Source organism: Mustela lutreola, chromosome 11 (assembly GCF_030435805.1).
Source record: "Mustela lutreola isolate mMusLut2 chromosome 11, mMusLut2.pri, whole genome shotgun sequence".
In the NCBI taxonomy this organism is placed as follows: domain Eukaryota; kingdom Metazoa; phylum Chordata; class Mammalia; order Carnivora; family Mustelidae; genus Mustela; species Mustela lutreola.
In genome coordinates this window covers 7,510,383-7,529,221 of record NC_081300.1, presented here as the reverse complement: position 1 = coordinate 7,529,221, position 18,839 = coordinate 7,510,383, and the positions used below count along the sequence as shown (strand labels likewise).

General features: G+C 39.6%; 1 protein-coding gene across 3 annotated transcripts in view; it reads right to left on the bottom strand.

The window, feature by feature from the left end:
- RTTN (rotatin) overlaps window positions 1-18,839 on the bottom strand; it is a 156,186-nt gene that overhangs the window by 112,504 nt on the left and 24,843 nt on the right. For all 3 annotated transcript variants that reach the window (XM_059138929.1, XM_059138928.1, XM_059138930.1), the window contains 7 exons: window positions 17,547-17,717; window positions 11,987-12,199; window positions 10,165-10,277; window positions 7,843-7,969; window positions 3,820-3,945; window positions 3,192-3,308; window positions 2,035-2,174 (listed from right to left, as the gene is read on the bottom strand). In XM_059138929.1, coding sequence (XP_058994912.1) covers window positions 2,035-2,174; window positions 3,192-3,308; window positions 3,820-3,945; window positions 7,843-7,969; window positions 10,165-10,277; window positions 11,987-12,199; window positions 17,547-17,717 — 1,007 coding nt within the window. The remainder of the gene's footprint in view (window positions 1-2,034; window positions 2,175-3,191; window positions 3,309-3,819; window positions 3,946-7,842; window positions 7,970-10,164; window positions 10,278-11,986; window positions 12,200-17,546; window positions 17,718-18,839) is intronic.

Here is an 18,839-nt window from a genome sequence, read left to right as displayed (position 1 = left end):
GAAAATTCTAAGTGATAACCCAAGTTCCAGGTTTTAAGTATCATTTATGAGACGACAGTTAAAACCTGCTATCTCCCACCCCCTACTCAACTCTCTAGGAAACTTTACTCTGTAGAGTCCTCCCTACCACAGCCAAGGCTGGGTCACCTTGCTGTGTGTGGTCCTGTCACCCTGAAGTCCGAGTAGCATAATGCCAATCTCGCTTTATTACAATCAATAATAAAGTATAACCAGTAACATTTCTCCTCCCAATTACAAGCCCAATTCCATACAGCCAGTGCTGTGTCCACACCAAGTGCTGTTAATTTCCCACAGCCTCCCGTGGCTCGTAAGGCACACAGTTGACATCCAATAAGGACTTTCCAAATCTGAGAGAAATTTACAGTGATTTTATTAACAGATGTCCTCTTCAGAGTACTGATACTTACTCCAAGATGGTGTGAAAAGTCAGACAAACGTTCTCCCTCTACCATTTGCTGTGAGAATAGCTAGACACCTACAGAAAACTTTACTTTGCTCCTTTCATTTCAAGCCAGGGCCGTCTATATTAAACTCTGGGGCTGTGAGCCCCCGGCAAAAAGGCCAGAGTGGAGTATGTAAAGCGTGTACTCATGCGTCTCGTCTAGGAGAGAAATTCAGCATGTTTAGGTTTAGTGTGGGGCAACAGAGTCCACTCATTATCACCACTTATTTCCTTCAACATGTTGTGTTTTGAGCACATTTGCGTCCAAGGTGTCTACAGAGGCACTCTGCGAAGTTCTAATGACAAAAAGATCGGCAACGGACAGGGTTCTTGACTACACAGAGTTTACGGTCTGGTGGGATGGGGCACAATGACTCCGACAAGAACGAGTATGTGATTCAAACTGTTCCGAGTTCGTTGTGAGAAAATGACCTTACTGGAAAGGTGCTTGGCCTCGCCCTGGGCTCCTGGGAGGTGATCTCTAAGTCTTGAAAGGGCCTACCTGATGAGTTCACCTTTGTTCACCTGGAGACTGTGGCCCCCCAAAGGTGAACAGAAAATAAGCTTCTACTGTGTTACATCACCAAATCTGGGGGTGAAGAATACTAGCCGGGCTCGTTAGTACAGACACTGCCCCGTCGTGTGGAGGCCACTCCCGAGCGGCAGACACTGTAACTCCACCTGCCCCTGCGTCCTGCATCGCTGCACCTGCTGGGAAACCTCACTCTTCGCGCCGCTATCGTAGTCTCTTCTCTTGACCTTCCTCCCTCCGTTCACTCAGTGTTTTAGATATGTCTATCTACTTCCTTATGGCTCAGCCTGATCGTGTGTTTATAAATAAGCCGCTGTATTATCCTGAGGTAAGGTTTGATTAAAGCAAAGTTATCCACTGTCGAAAGGACGCCTGCTCCTCCCCGCCCCTGCAACCGCCTCCTGCCCGTCATCACTGCTCATCCATCGCGACTAAGCTTGCTCTCTTCTCAGTGAGGGAAAAAATGACCACTGTTCCCTAAAGCGAGCAACAGACAAGATCCATGTCGCCCTGACAGAGAGGGAGAGAGGCAATACATTTTTCTTCTTTTCTTTTAGTTTAAATGACACTTAAACTAATAGGGGCAAAAAGAACGCTTTTCTAGTTTCCCAAGTAGGAGGACAAACTAAGCAAGAGAAAATGCTGCTCACTCCGGTATGTGGTCAACCGGGCCGTTACAGTTTTACAAACACTTACTAACTTTCAGAACAAATGTTCAGAAGAGGAGGCTACCGATTTCTAAAGAAAGAAGACACCATCTACCCATCCCTGTGGCTTTGTAATGAGCCCGCAGTGCCAGCGAGCAGCACAGGAGAAGGCATGCTGACCTGGCCACCAAGGAAGGCGTCAGGAAGGCACCAAACGTCCATCCCCGTGTCTGTTCCGATTCACACACGGGTTTCCTCTCTCTGCCTTACAATGGAGAGTCACTTTCCTCTACCTCCTCCGGTTCTACTGTACTTGGAAATGATGGAATTCCTCCGCTTTCTGAGAATGCGCCCAGGAATCCTGCCCACCTGGCAGATCCCGCTCTACTTACGAGGGCTTTCTGACGAGCAGGAGCCGCAGCAGGGACTTCAGTCGGGTGGTACAGGGGAGAGCCCCTTCGCCCGCCTCAGGACTCCCTTTGCTCAGGAGGAGAATGGAGTTACCCAAAGGATCTTCTGTGTCAGCATAGCCCTAACAGATTCCGGAAAAAGAGAAATTATTCTTTGTTTGATACATATTGCTGAACTTTTTAACTTCAAAGTAAGAATTGTTTTAGCCTGTCGAGCAAATCCTAAAATTTCTTTCAGTTCGGGTGAATAGTCACTTGTCAAAATAACCTATGTCAGGTAAAAAGCCTATATAAAAAGTTTTATTAAAAAAATAACACAGGGTGGGGGGTGCACCTGGGTAGCTCAGTCCTTAAGCGGCTGCCTTTGGCTCAGGTCATGATCCCAGGGTCCTGGGATCGAGCCCCAGAGTCGGGCTCCTGGCTCTGCGAAAAGCCTGCTTCTCCCTCTCCCACTGCCCCTGCTTGTGTTCCCACTCTCGCTGTCTCTCTGTCAAATAAATAAAATCTTTAACAAATAATAATAATAATAATATTGAACAACTTCAGGAAAATATGCCAACTCTCTTGATGCTTGCTGATTTTCCTATTTTCCGAGATTCTGGCAGTGGCCCCTCCCCTAGATGAGGTGCTTCCCAGATCTTTAGACCTGTGCCCACAGGAAAGAGGTGGAAGCAGGGGACTGGCCTGAATGCCCCTCACTCCTCCGCAGCGCCCAGAATCACTGCTGGAGAAGCCTGCTTCCCAGAACCTGTGAATCAAAGTAGCACTCCAATCGCCTACATACATGGATGCAATTCACAGGCAAGTTTAGTTACGTAACATCTGCTTTAAAAGCACCGTTGGCTTTGCCTAAAAGCCTTTACAGAGGCTGAGTTTATTTTTCACAGTCAGTGCCAAATCCCTGCACCCCGCTCCTTAACCTCCCACCCAGATCCATAAAGTGCACATAGACAAATTAGCTCTCCTGATCGAACCTTCTGCAGCAGCAAGACAGCCACCCACTCCCCGCCCCCTGCTCCACAGAGCCTACACGGCGTCTCATTTCTCTCTCGCATGACAGCTCTGCCGTCTGCACGTGTTTCAACCCGTCATGCTCGCCCAAGATAAATGGGATGGGAGACGGGCCTGGCCCAGAGTACCTGCAGCACTGGAATGACAGGGCAGAGAGACTCAATGAACTTGTTCCAGGTCACCGCTGTCATCATCAGTCGTCCCTGCAGCAGATACAGCAGGATGGCCCTGGCGGCAGCGTTCACCTGCAACAACACGGATCGCAGAATCCGACAGTGAGGCCCTGCTCAAGCCCCCTGCGTGCCTGTAACACTGCGTCAGCGCGGGACACGCACCGGACGACCGTCTCTTCCCTCAAGTGCTCGTGTTCTGTAGCTTCATCTCACCTTCTCTTCTCAGCTAGTCTCCCTCCCTAAGGATTTCCTTTGTTTTTAACCTTAAAGGCATATTTTTGCATTAAATAAAAATTCCCCTGAAATAACCTGCTGGCTATAATACTGTACAGCGCATATCTCACATGGAAAACGTAAGAGCGCATCCGAATTCTTCAAGAACAAGTATGTGCTCATATCTTGACTCTCGCATTTTCCTTCACATTTCTCCTTATGTAAATAAAATCTCAAGTGAACCCATGAATCAAAAGCAAGTCTCTTTTCAACTTCCCATCATACTATCTAATTATATTAGAATAGGATCTTGATTTAACTGAGTATCTAATAAATACACTGGTCTTTCGCATTTACTCTTAAGCCATACCTCATTTTTGGGCTCTTGAATGCCAAATGCAGAGATTTCATACAAAACTTTCGGGTGAAGTAGAAAATGAATTCCATTACAAAGTGAAGACACAGGTTTAGTGACATTATGGACACCTAAACATTCCTGTAAAATAGGTTTTAAAAATTAGTGATGCTAATTGTTCCAAAGAATTCCTCTTTCTTCTGTTTACAATTTAATTCTAATTTAACTTTTCACTTCACTAAAACTTTTAACTGATGGAGGATGAAAAAAATTTCTCTTGCCTTTTGAGTCTACATGAGGTATGTGTTAAGTTACTTTCTGCCAACAAGCAGAGTTTTGATAAATTAAATAACCAAACTTCTGAAACAATCATAATCTCTTGAGGTTGTTCATAATGATAAACATTTTTAAAAAACACAATAAACTTATCTTAGGGTTTTCGCACTTTGCTTACTGAAGTTTGAGAAAGAAAAACAAAATTCAAATAAAAATGGACCTGAAGTTTTGCAGGAAGGGGAGGACAACATATGTGTAGGACACTGATCATCAATGCAGCCATGCACCTAAATACAACAAGCACTACCTCCGCACCATCTCTCCAAATCACCACAAATTCTTTTCTCAATTTGAGCTAGAGGACAGTATTCTCTTAGAGACTGCTTAAGAAGGGGACAAAAGCTACCTGTAATAGTAACAGAACTTAAAACACAATACAGAATCAACAATGACTCTCAGAAATGGATTTTTTTTCACTCTGCAAAATACTACTTCCTAACCACAAACAGTAAATCAGAGGTCAAAAAGTTACACACACACACACACACACACACACATATATACATACACGTTACTACATAATTTTTCTCTTTAGATTTTAATCATGCTAGACAATAAGTGTATATTCTAACCTTTTGAAAGAGCATAGCCTTGGCCTATGGTTTAATAAGAGCTCTGGCACTTGGGGTGCCTGGGTGGTGTAGTCAGCTGAGCATCCGTCCATGCCTGACTTCTGCTCAGGTCATGATCTCGGGGTCATGAGACTGAGGCCAGCGTCGAGCTCCCTGCTCAATGAAGAGTGTGCTTGGGATTCTCTCTCCTTTCCCTCTGCCTCTCCCCCAACTTGGGCACAGGCTCGCTCTCTCTCCCTCCCTTTCTCAAATACATAAATAAATAAATAATATCTTAAAAAAAAAAAAAAGTTGCTCCTCAAAATCCTTAAACTCGGTGCACTTGGGTGGCTCAGTCAGTTAAGCAACCAATTGTTAATTTCGGCAGAGATCATGCTCTCGGGGTCATGAGACTGAGCCCCTCACTGTGGAGTCTACTTGAGATTCTCCCTCTCTCCTGTGTGCCCCTCCCACAGCTAGTGTGCATACTTTCTCTTTCCTCTCAAACAAATAAATAAAATCTTAAAAAAAACAAAACAAAACACACAACTTGAACTCTCTGACCTTCAGTTTACTAATCCATATAATGGGAATAATACCTAACCCTGAAAACACTTTTCTTTTCTCATCACTAAATGTATCAGCTTACCTACATTGGTCTTTTCATCTAATAATGATTAGATGATGTAACATATTTAGAAAATATGTTATTGGTGCATAGAATAAATATTAGTCGTTATCACTATTATTACCACCATCATCACCATCATTATAACTGGCATTATTGTTGTTGTTGGTACTATTATTATATTCTACCCTCTACTTAGAACTTCCACTTAGATGTAAAAAGGCATCTCAAACTTAACAGGTTCAAGAGTTCTATCCAATCCACAATCTGATACTTAGGACAGCACCATCAATCCAGCTGCTAAATCCCAAACCCCAGAACTCTTCTTTGACCACTTTCTGTATCTTACTCCCGTTAGCAGCAGACCGACCAGCTCTATGTCCTTAGTACATCCTGAATTCCTTTTTTCCCTTCATCCCCACCACAGGATCCCATCTCAGCAGGGCTACTACAGTGGAACTGGTCTTTTGGCTTCCACTCTTGACCCCTGGCAACTGATTCCTCACACAACAGGAAGAATGATCTTTTTAAAAAGGTAAATAGATCAAATCATTTCCCTGCCTAAAATCATTCATAGCTTCTCACTGTACTTAGAATAAAATCCAAAGCTTCATAATGGTTGGCAAGCCATTCCAAGGAATTCTTTGAAGTCCACTTCGAGGATCAGAACATCAAAACCAATTCCACTATTTTACATTTCTGAGGGCAAGGACCATCCCACACACGCAGATCTCAGCTTCTTGACCTCCTCATCTCAATAACTACTATCTGCCCCGTAACTCAGGAATACTTCACCTTAGCTTCCACTTATATCTCCTCTAAAATCATAAATACAGGTTTCTACCCGTTTAACACCTCACAATATACTTCTCTGACCTCCAGTCTGAACTACTTCTTTCCCTCTAGCTTTTACCTCCTTTGATTCTGCGGGCTCTCACGTCAGCCACTCAGCTCACTTTTAACCAAAGGCCTTCCCTCCCTTTATTAGGGAAAAACCACAACCCTTGATGGATCCAAATGCCCACATTCTCCAAAATCACAAACAGCTAGCCAATCATGCAAAGTAGATTAGTTTCACTATTAAGATTATAAAAACAATCAACCAAACCCCAATACGACCCCCAAATCCTGCTATTTGATCTTATCAAACTTCTACTCACACCAGTTATTTCAAACACACTAAACAAGGCACTTACTTTCAATCTCAAAGAAAATAAAAAATCAATAGAAGGAAGTACCTTCCACTTGCTGCTATACCTAAGCCCACTTAGGCTCAATCAGCCATCAATAATCTAGAGCCCAATGCCCTCAACTTTCAAAGGCACTTAATTAGGCACTTGCCACCCTCCTTCCCTCTCAGCTGGTTCTTTTGATGAGCATTGAGACATATTAAATGAAAATATATCTCCCTAATAAACTCCTTCCAGCCTACAGCACCTATCAATTCTGTCAAATCCCTGTAAACAAGGCAGAAGTAGGTATAAAACCACTGTCTACAGAATATGAGATTCCCAAAGTACAAACCACCTGCCAAAGAAAACCTTACAATTAAAAATCATTATCACCTGCTGAAATGAACAACATATGAGATTCAATAGCCATAATAAATGAAAGCATTCTAAATAATAGAATAATCTAAATAAATTATAAAATCAGTATGTTCACAATTTCCAAAGAAGCAAAAGAAGAAAATGAAAGATTATTATAGAAAAAAAAAAAGTTAAAAAAGAAGCAAAGAAAAAGCATAGTAATAAAAATGGAGTAAGTGAAATTTAAACTTAATGAGTAAATTAAAAGCAAACCTGATGAGACTGAGGTGGCTGTTATTAAAACAGAAAATAACAACTGTTGGGGAGCATTTAGAGAAACTGGAACCCTCCTGAACTACTGGTGGGGACATGAAATGATGCAGCCACTATGAAAAACAGCATGGCAGTTCCTCAAAACATTAATAATAGAACTACCATGCAATCCAGTAATCCTACTTCTGGATATATACACCCAAAATAAATAAAAGCAGTGATTCAGACGGTATTTTTATGCCCATGCTTAACCAACTGAGCCACGAAAGCACCCAGAAATGACTTTTGAATACATGGTAGAAATCAAGATTTTCTTACAATGCTTCCATCATTAAATAACAAAACACAAATGTAATTCTTGACAAATTTTCTTTAAAAAGCACTTTAATTGCTAGACTCGGTATTTAGAGAATTAATAGCAAAAATGTCTTAAAGTTGACTAATAACTGTCATTTATTTTTATGGTAATAATTCTTGTATCTCACACAAAATGTCAATTAATTTTAGAGTTTGAATAAGAGAATCCAGGGGCATTGGCTGGCTCAGTCAGCAGAGCATGCAACTCTTGATCTCAGGGTCATGAGTTCAAGCCTTATGCTGGGCATGAAGCCCATTTTAAAAATAAAGTAAAATACTATATAAAAAATAAATACATAAAATAAATTAAGAGAATCCACTATTAGCTCTCCCCAACAACAAAAAACAAAACAAAAAAACGCACCTTAATAATTTCCAGACAGCAATTGTAAGTTTCCACTTTCACTTGCAGTAATGGGTGAGATAACATGCGTAGAAACACCTTCTGACTTTCTCCTTGAAGTAATGGACTGGCCTGTGCAGATTTCCAACTGGTAAAAAGGTAAAACATCCAAGATATCTAAGGTAAGTGAGTTACTCAAGAGACTGAAAAGCACAGTGGAAGGGGTTTCTTCCTACTCCAATTTCTCCAACTGGAATCTATTTAACCCAGTATTAATATTTACCCAAGACCTTACCTGTCTCAATGGAAAAAATATTCTCTTGAAAAGTACAAAAGAAGTCTTTAAAAACCCATATTTGGGATGTAAATTGATATACAGCCATTATGGAAAACAGTATGGCGTTTCCTCAAAATTAAAAATATAACTACTCATAATCCAGCAATTCCACTACTGGTTATAAATCCAAAGGAAATGAAATCAGTATCTCGAAGAAAATATCTGTACTCCCATGTACATCCCAGTATTATTCACACTGTTCAATACAGCTGACCTTTATTTTTTTTAATTTCTTTTCAGCGTAACAGTATTCATTGTTTTTGCGCCACACCCAGTGCTCCATGCAACACGTGCCCTCCCTAATACCCACCACCTTGTTCCCCCAACCTCCCACCACCCCCCCCCAGACCCTCAGGTTGTTTTTCAGAGTCCATAGTCTCCCATGGTTCACCTCCCCTTCCAATTTCCTTCAACTCCCTTCTCCAGCTGACGTTTGAATAACACAGGGGTTAGGGCACTGACTTCCCTGCAGTTAAAAATCCTTGTATAACTTTTGAATCCCCAAACACTTAACTAGTAATAGCCTACTGTTGACCAGAAGCCCTCCCAGTAACATAAACAAATGATTAACACATATTTTGTACGTTATATGGGTTACATATACACTGTATTCTTAAATAGAGCTAGAGAAAAAAATATCTAAAGAATGGTAAGAGAAATACATTTACAGCACTATACATATATTTATTGAAATAAATCCTCACATAAGTGGACTCTCACAGTTCAAATCTGTGTTTTTCAAGAGTAATTATATGTGGAAACAACGAAGTATCCCTTGAAGGATGAACAAATACAAAAAAAAAGTTTTATATATATATATATATATATATACATACACACACACACACACACACACACAATGGCATATTACTCAGCCTTAAAAAAGAAAAGAAATCTTTTTAGAGACATTATGCTAAGTAACATAAATAAGCCAGGTACAGAAAGAGAAATCTCATTTATATGTGTAATCTAAAAAAGTCAAACTCCTAGAAACAGAGAGCAAAATGGTGGTGGCCAGGGACTGAGGAACACAGGAAATGTGGAGATGTTGGTCAAAGCATACAAGGTTTTAGTTTTTCAGAACGTACAAATTCTGGAAATCTAAAGTTCTCTATGATGACTACAGATAATATTGTATTATATTCTTAATACTTGTTAAGAGAACAGATCATAAATTTTCTTACTATACATAAACATATACACACATACACAAACATTAACTATGTGAGGTAATAAATAAATTTTAAAAACAAATATTTATCATCATGGAATTTACTCTTCAAAAGCAATGAAGATACTAAATTCTAAATAGGAATCTGCTCCAATGAAGACACTAAATTCTAAATAGGAATCTGCTCCAATGTCTTCAAAATATTTTTTTAAGATTTATTTATTTGAGAGAGAGGAGAGTAACAGAGAAAAAGAGGAAGACAGAGGATGAGCAGAGGGAGGAAGAAAGGGAAAGCAGACTCCCCTCCTGAGCAGGGAGCCCAATGTGGAGCTCAATCCCAGAACCCTGGGATCATGACCTGAGCCCAAAGCAGACAGACACTTAAGGGACTGAGCCCCCTAGAAGTCCCCCAGTGTCTTCAAAATAAATTAACCAATGCATGATGCATTCTAAAAATCCACATAGAAAAAGGTAGAAAGTAACGAAACATTAAAAGACCCTCAATTTAAGTTAGTAATTAAAGATATCTTCAAAGATAAATAAACAAATATGTTTGAATACTTAGTTTGGATGGACACCAAAACAAATGTATGAAAATCCAGGGATAGTTAATGTTGATTACAGGCATGGAATTTAAAGTTTACCCTTGAATAAAATAGCTGACTGCCCTAATGCAGCTATACGTATAGATTTAGAGGTCACACATATATAAAAACAATTTTAACTAAAAAACAGTAACAAGATTTAAGGCCAGGTCTGTTTTCATTGCTTCTAAGTGCATACACACACAATACATCCTATAATAATATAATCATATCAAGAAAGAGAATATTACATCTTTGAACACAGGCAGATGATTTCCTTTATTAGGGGGAAATGCTGATGATAGGAAAAGCTTCCCAAGGCTTGGTCTGCCAGCTCCACTAATTCTAAGAGATTCCTCTCTCCCTAAAAAAAGAGCAGAATGAAACAGTAAATGTCAAATTCATGTACAACAGAATTCTCAACAGCTAACTAAGCAACTTCAAGTGATTAGATCATTCATTAAGAAAGAAAACAGATGAACATATGGGAAGGGAGGGAGGAAGGATACAGGAAAATAAACCAGAAGAGCCTCTTAACGACAGAGAACTGAAGGTTGACGGACGGAGGAGGCTGTAGGATAGGACAGATGGGTGACAGGCATTAAGGAGGGCACATGTTGTGATGAGCACTGGCGGTTGTATGTAAGTGATGAATCACTGAATTCTATTCCAAAAACCAATACTGCACTGCTAACTAAGTAAAATTTAAAGAGAAATTAGATTATTCAGAGACCTTGAGACTGTTCACATTTGCTTAAGTCCACCTTCCCAACCAGCAAACGAAAAATGTCAGCTTAGGTGGAAAAATGTGGGGAAAATTCCTTGCTAAAGGCCCAAGCAAGTTTCCATTTTTCACCTCTAAGTAGGTATAAGGTTACATCGAGTGGCTATTTGTTTGTAGCCCTATCTCCCTACTAACTGTAGACTCAAGGCAGGACTCATGTATTTTGATGATCCACGTCCCCCTTCTACATCCTGACTGCTTCTGCAAACATAAAGGACAGCCAGTACATGCAAGATTAACTGACCATGCAGAATACCACAGAAGTAATTCAATTTAAAGACAATTTGCACTTCTATTACAGAGGAAACAAGATGGCACTGGCACTGAGATACGGCTACAGAAAAAGAAAAAAAGGGTAAATTAAGGAGAATTAGAGGCTGAGATAGCTTCCCCTGTGGGGAACAAAAAGAGTTAAGAACTTAGTTCTTAATTTTTCAGGAACTTTCAAACAGTAAACACCTATTGTAGTCAGTGTCTACTTTAAGACTCACTAATCCCTTCATTGATAAAAATACTAAAAATTGTAATTAATAGTCTCTCTAAAAGGGATAAACAATATATAATTATTGCTATAACATTGCCTCTAAATTCATCTTACCTTAAAAACAATCTAGTTCATGGTTTTATTTAATAAAAAATCAGGTTCTCTGTGTGAGTATGTACTAAGGGTTTATAAAATATTAAAGGAAACATGTGTCTACAGATAAGCACTAAAATGGCCTTTATAATTGTGTTTATGTCAATTGTCACGGTGTTCAAAAAGGAACTATTAGGGGCACCTGGGTGGCTCAGTGGGTTAAGCCTCTGCTTTCGACTCAGGTCATGATCTCAGGGTCCTGGGATCGAGCCCCACATCGGGCTCTCTGCTCGGTGGGGAGCCTGCTTCCCCCTCTCTCTCTGCCTGCCTCTCTGCCTACTTGTGATCTTTCTCTCTGTCAAGTGAATAAATAAAATCTTAAAAAAAAAAAAAAGGAATTATTAAATATTAAGACATTGATAATAATTACTGTCTTTTTAAAAACAACTGGTCCTATGAATATGCACCATTCATCTATCTGAAGTCTTCATTTACCCGCTTCCTTAGCACAGTAGGCAGCACGTCAGTCCCATAAATTCTTTGTTTACCTTCACACATACCATATCCTTACTTTAACCTGACAAGTGATCATTTAATAATAATGTACCCCCCACAATACAGTTATTATATGTCCATTGATTTGAAAGTAAAGGTTATATTTTCCAAATATTTTAGCAAAGGAGTATTTAGAAGATATTAAGAAACTGTTTACCTCCTTCCCAACATCAGACAGGAAGTTACAGGTACATTCAATTGAATAAACAGCCTCTGCAGTTCGTTTATAAATACTGTAGTTTTCAGAATTCAGCTGTTCCAAATATGCCACAACAGCTTCATGAATATTTGGATATTCCAAAGAAATAGGCATGTCCAAAGAAACTAGAAATAATGCTGCTGACATAGGTTCCGGTAAAAGTTGGCCTGCCTTAATGAATAAAAAAAATAAAAAAGTTAAAAATTTTTTACGAAAAACATGGTAGACTATACGATCTTAATGTAGCTAGCTCCACTTTCTATTTTTATCATTCTCTATATCACAAAGTCTCTGCTTCTCCAAAGAAAATTCTATTCCCTAACGCACTACTCACTTCCGTGTCTTGTTCACTGTAATTTTTCTCTGCCCAGAATAACTCAAGTGCAATCTTCAACACATTCCCAACGCCTGGGATACAGGATACTTACTTCTTCCCTAAACCAACAACCAGACTACCAACAGCCAGAACTGGACCCTCCACCTTGTTTATAACTCTGCTACTGAACCAAAAGCAGGAGGCTTTTTGATTTGAGTATTGCATGCTATGCACATAAATCCCCAGAATAATGCAATAAATTTTTGAAGACAAGCACGTCCCTACCAAAGCTGAACATATAACCCAGGGCTTATTAACTACACGTTGAACTGAATAACACTAAATCAAGCATAACAGCAGATTGATTTGAACAGATATTGAATTTTTGTTTAGTTTGTATTTTAGAGGGAAAGGGGTAATTCAACAATATTTAAATAGTTCTAGAACACCCAAAGAAAACTGACCCTTAATTAGTATAAAACCACAGGCTCAAATTTTATATTATACATTTTTTAACCTTAATCAACTGACTTAAAATTGAAAGAACTGTTCAGGTTCTGGTTTTTTAACAATTAGAGCTTAGTGACAGGATTCTACGAATCAATTAAAAAACACAAAGGATTAAAAATTCAATGTTTGGAGAAAGTCATTTGGCAGAGCTCACTACTTTGGCTGAAATGATGTCTTTATTAAAGTAGGTTTGGTCACCATTCATTTCATGGATAACCTATTTTAAGGATAATTAGTTACTGCCTGAAAATCTAAGATTAAGGACTGAATTAGCTAAATAATGCTTCTCAATGAAATAAAATTGCCAAATAAATATAAGAAACTAAAGGAATCAAATTTTTAGGTTCTTAACCATAGGGGGAAAAAACAACAACCCAGCTATTAAGATAGCAGCTTTTAGAAAGTCAAGAGAAATTTCATGATTCTGTGAAGAACTCTCTTAGTGGGGAAAAAAGAGAGGCAAACTGAGTTACCTGATCACCTATTATTTGCTCACTCAGGAAAAAAATTATTGGGCCCCTACTGTATTCCCCTACTGTATGCCAGATCCTGAGGGCACAGGAGGAAGCAAACAGAGCCTCTGCCCTCAGGAAGTAAACAGTCCAGTGAAGAAGGCAGAGTAAATCAATGTATTTCATAAGACATCAGGTGTGATCAGTAATGCTAAGAAGGGAAACAAGGGATGGGAAAGATGGAGAGGAAGAGACACAATGGGGAGTAGAACAAGGGAAGAGCAGAAGGGGAAGGCCTCCCTGATAAGGCAACATTGAAATGAAGACCCGGAGGAGTGAGAAGTCATGTGGATTATCTGGAGGAACAGCATTGGTAGAAGAGGGAACGACAAGTACAAAGACCCAGAGACACAGTATATCTGGATGCAAGGAGGCCAGTGCAGGGGCAAACTGACCACTTCAGGTAAGGCTTTGGCTCATCTTAAAAGCCGTCTTTGGAAGCAGCCCTGGAAAGTTTCGAGCAGCCATCAAGCGCAGCCTGTAGGGAAAAGATGAAACAGTGCGAGGGGAAGGTGGGACATCAAGGATGAAGCTACCACAACAACCCAGGCCAGAGACGTGCCTGAACTCTGGAAACAGCAGTGGGAACGGCGAGAGGTGTTCAGATTCCAGACAGATGTCAAGGAAGAAATGACAAATTCTGCAGAGGGACTAGATCTAGATGTGTGTGAAAGACAGAAATCAAGGATGAATCTAAGCATTCTTGCTTAGTTGTGATCAACAAACAACTAGAAGATTGAAGGTGCGACCTACCCAGAGAGGGAAGACTGTAGGAAGAACAGAGCAGAAGTGAAGAACTGGGGTTGAGACACACTTTGCTGAAAACATCAACGGTCACCCAAGTGAAAATGTCAACAAGGATGGTGAATAAATGCGAGTTTGCAGTTCGGGTGACACACGTGTACTGGAACTACAAATCCAGGAGGTGTCAGCCAATTAATGGTATTTAAGGCCACAAATGGAATGATGTCTCCTGAGGACCTTGGTCAGTCCTAGGGTTCTACTCCTTTCAAAAGTTAGGAAGAGAAAGAGGAATTCGCCAAGGAGAGCTTGTGAGTTGGGCACTATGCTAAGATATCAAATCCTCAGGGATCTAATGCCAAAGGTTCTGTTTTTTTATTTTAAAAGACCTTTCTCCAACTCTAATCAGAAAAGTAAGAAGAGCTGATGTGAGAATTAAGCACTGAGCAGACGTCTAGCATATCTCCCTTATTAAATATTAATGTCCTTTCTTTCTTCTTTTCCCCCCAACACTAAGGAATTCTGACATCTTCACTCTTCGTCCCTACATCTGAAACTTCATCATCTCAGCAACTCCGAGCACCATGCTACAGACTCAAGTTTAGTGCTGCATGGGGCAATGGACTGATCAGTCAACAGAATCAAGACGCTATCCTATGTATACAAGCATTAGTCACATGTCAGTCCGAACTAAGTGAAGATACATCAGTGCCAGTCCATCACCACTCTTAGATACAATCAACCAACAAAATCATTTCGTGTGCCAAGTGGGGAAGGGGCAAAACACTGGTCTCTCTATGCCTTCCAACTCAGATCAGGCACGGTATCATCTAAAGGACTTGTTAGAACACAGACTTTCAATTCCTAGTCCAGAACTAAAGGTTGGGAATATGCAAGATCCTAGGTGACCCGTTTGCACATTAAACTTTGAGAAGTGATGCTCTGAAAAGAGTCAAAGCCTTGTGGAACAAACTCTTTCCCTCCTCAGTCAGCAAGCTAGGAAACAGACACAGAAGCTCCAGAGATGCTCTGGATCCTGCTTCCAGCACAGGGCCAGTATTTTTAGTTCTTAGTTTCTACCAATTTGATTTATCCAAATAAATTATTTTTCATAGGATTACTAATTATCATTTTAACCTGTACATAGGTATCATTCAAAATATTTTCAAAACCAATAATTATGAACTTCAAAAAGGCCTTCAAGGACATTTTGTCAAAACTTTCAAATCCAGGAAATCTCTACACAGATTCATGTTACCATTTTCCAACTTCCGAATTACATATTTGGGAAGTAGCAACTCAAATATTTAAAAACCACTTTCCAGGCTGGAAGTTTCAGAATCCAAACTGCACTTCAACTTTTGGAGGGCCAGCAACAGGCAGAGGGCAGCATAATCTTGTATTCATATAAACTAAAAGAAGACATTTGACAGCAATAGCAAAGGATTTTTGTTTAGATCTCATTTTAAAGTTCTTAATCAATCAAAGCAATTACAATGATCTAAAAACCAATACCCAATTACCATCTCCCCCACGGCCTTATTTACCAGTCTAATGAAGTGCCAAGTTATGTATTTTTTTTTTTTAAAGATTTTATTTATTTATTTGACAGAGAGAAAGATCACAAGCAGGCAGAGAGGCAGGCAGAGAAAGAGGGGGAAGCAGGTTCCCTGCTGAGCAGAGAGCCCGATGTGAGGCTCGATCCCAGGACCCTGAGATCATGACCTGAGCCGAAGGCAGCGGCTCAACCCACTGAGCCACCCAGGCGCCCCCCCCAAGTTATGTATTTAAGAGAGCTAGCAAAATTCACAGACACTTATTTGCCTTCAAAAACAAAAACAAATAAAAAATAACTTCAAAAAGTAAAAAAGGCATGAAGCTTTATATTATTCTATCACTGAAATAACTCAAAACAAATCATTGATTTCTACTTGAATTGACTCGTGCCCAGGAAGCACAAAAATGAAAAAAATCTATAATCAAAAATAAATAAAACTGTATGATAGAATTGGTAAGTTTTCTATCAATATTTCAACCTATAGATTGATCATCTGTAATACTTAATAACAAGTTAGTGTAGCACCACTAATTTTTCAGCTATGTATTATGTAAAGTGAGACTTCCATAATTTAAATGCAATTACAATCTTATATGACTGAACTCTTCAATTAATAATACTTTAAACATTGGAAAATGTCCTCAAAGCAGAAAATGCCTTCAGATTAGTCACTTCTTCATAGTAACTAATGAATGAAAGTTAAAAATTAAAATTAACAAAAGTGATGTTCTTTTCCCTAAAGTAAAATACTAAATTTAATATTTAATGTTTGGGGTATGCCTGGACGGCACAGTTAAGAATCGGACTCTTGGTTTCAGCTCAGGTTGTGATCTCGGGGTGGTGAGATTGAGCCCTATGTCAGGCTCTGTGCTCAGCAGAGTCTGCTTAAGAGTCTCTCTCTCCTCCTCCCTCTGCCCTTCCTGCTTGTGCATGCACTCTCTCTCTCTTTCAAATAAATATATAAATATTTAATAAAAATTTGATGTTTTGTTCTTGCTTTCCCAGGTGATCTGATAATATAGTGCATTTAAAAGTGTTATGAAAAAACGGAGTTTAGCCTCTATGCTCTTCAGAATCTTACAAAAGGGCAAATGTCTATAACAAAGGACAATACAAAGACAGGAAGTAGTTCTTGAGTTGCAGTAATTTCTCTTATACCTTTATGTAAACGTGCCACACCTTTCTTCTTGCACTAAGTACACTATAAAACACTTGTGCATGAATCACTTGAGATATTTTACCACTGACATTCAAATTGAGAGATGATTTAAAAGAAAGATGGACACCTACTAAAATCACCTTTAACACAGTTATAAAATGGAATCGTATTTTGCAATAAAAACTTAATAAACTGCTATTAGCAACAACAGTGATGAACCTCAAAAAAGACCTTGAGCCAGTTCATACCTTAGAATTCCACTTATGCAATGATGAAAAACAGACAGATTGATCTTTATTGACAGAAGTCAGAAAGGAGGAGTTCAGCAGGAAGGGAGGAAGGGGAGGTAATGGATGAGAAGGGGCCTCTGAAATGCTGGTAATACTCTATTCTCTGTTCTGGGTGATGGCCACTTTTTAAACACAGATATATTCACTTTATAAAAATGTATGAAACTGTGTACTTTTCTAAACATGTTATACTATAATTTTAAGTTACCTAAAGAAAAAAATTTTTTAGAACTAATGTTTTTCTATCAAATGATTTGCCAAAACTATTCAGAAATGTTAGTCTTTCTCAATGTAACCTTTGTACACCATGACATGATCAGAAGAAATACATGACACAGCACTTACCTGTAATACTCCAAACACTAAACAACATTAAGCAACTGAACACACAGTTCAGTTCAAAAAAACACAAAGAAACGTCACCTGCCTTACCTTTTCAACAGGGAGAAGCATCTGCAGCACCCGGACTGCAAACAGTGAAACGCTGACAAAGGCCATTCGGTGGTGCACCAGCACGACCTCTGGTTGGTCCGAGCTCACTCCGCTTTTGTGGTAGCACACGGTATCTCCCAGGGACCCCAACACCACGAGCAGTTTTTCTTTCTGCAGACATTTAAACACGAAACAGGAAAAAAAAAATTTCAGGGATCCAGTATGGAAAATTTCACAGAGAATAATTTAAAATATTATGACTAAAGAACAAAAACCAAAAAAATTTATTCCTCCCTATAAGAATAACCTATACCAGGACGCCAGGGTGGCTCAGTCAGTTAAGCATCTGCCTTCAGCTCAGGTCATGATCTCAGGGTCCTGGGATCGAGTCCCACATAGGGCTCCTTGCTCAGCGGGGAGTCTGCTTCTCCCTCTGCCTGCCATTCCCCCTACTTTTACTTGTCCTCTCTCTCTGACAAATGAATAAATAAGTAAAATCTTAAAAAATAAAATAAAATAAAATAACCCATACCTGCTGAAGTAATTTAAAGCAGTATAAATGAAAACTAAGCACACCTAAAGTTTTTTCAAACAATATTTCTAACTAATAATGAATAAAAATAAATAAAATACCAAAGCTAAATGAAACATAAACTCCTAGTTTCTACTGCTTAATTATTCTAACTTCAAAAATCGGCATGCAGGGGCGCCTGGGTGGCTCAGTCATTAAGCGTCTGCCTTTGGCTCAGGTCATGATCCCAGGGTCCTGGAATCAAGCCCCATATTGGGCTCTCTGCTAGCAGGAGGCCTGCTTCTCCCCCTTCCACTCTCCCTGCTTGTGTCCTCTCTCACTGTGTCTCTCTCTGTCAAATGAATGAATAAAATCTTTTTGAAAAAATCGGCATGCGGGCGCCTAGGTGGCTCAGTGGGTTAAGCCACTGCCTTCGGCTCAGGTCATGATCTCAGGGTCCTGGGATCGAGTCCCGCATCGGGCTCTCTGCTCAGCAGGGAGCCTGCTTCCCTCTCTCTCTCTCTCTCTCTGCCTGCCTCTCTACTTGTGATCTCTCTCTGTCAAATAAATAAATAAAATATTTTTAAAAAATCGGCATGCGAAACTCTCATAAAGTACTTATTAGGCTTACTATATGGTTAACATAACGGCAAGTATAATGGGGGAAAATGCATTAGAACAAGAGACATCCCTAAACTCAAACTGATCCTAAAAAAAGAAATGAAACAGGGAAAGTCAGATCACTATAAAACAATTACATATAAAATTACATGAACTCTCCA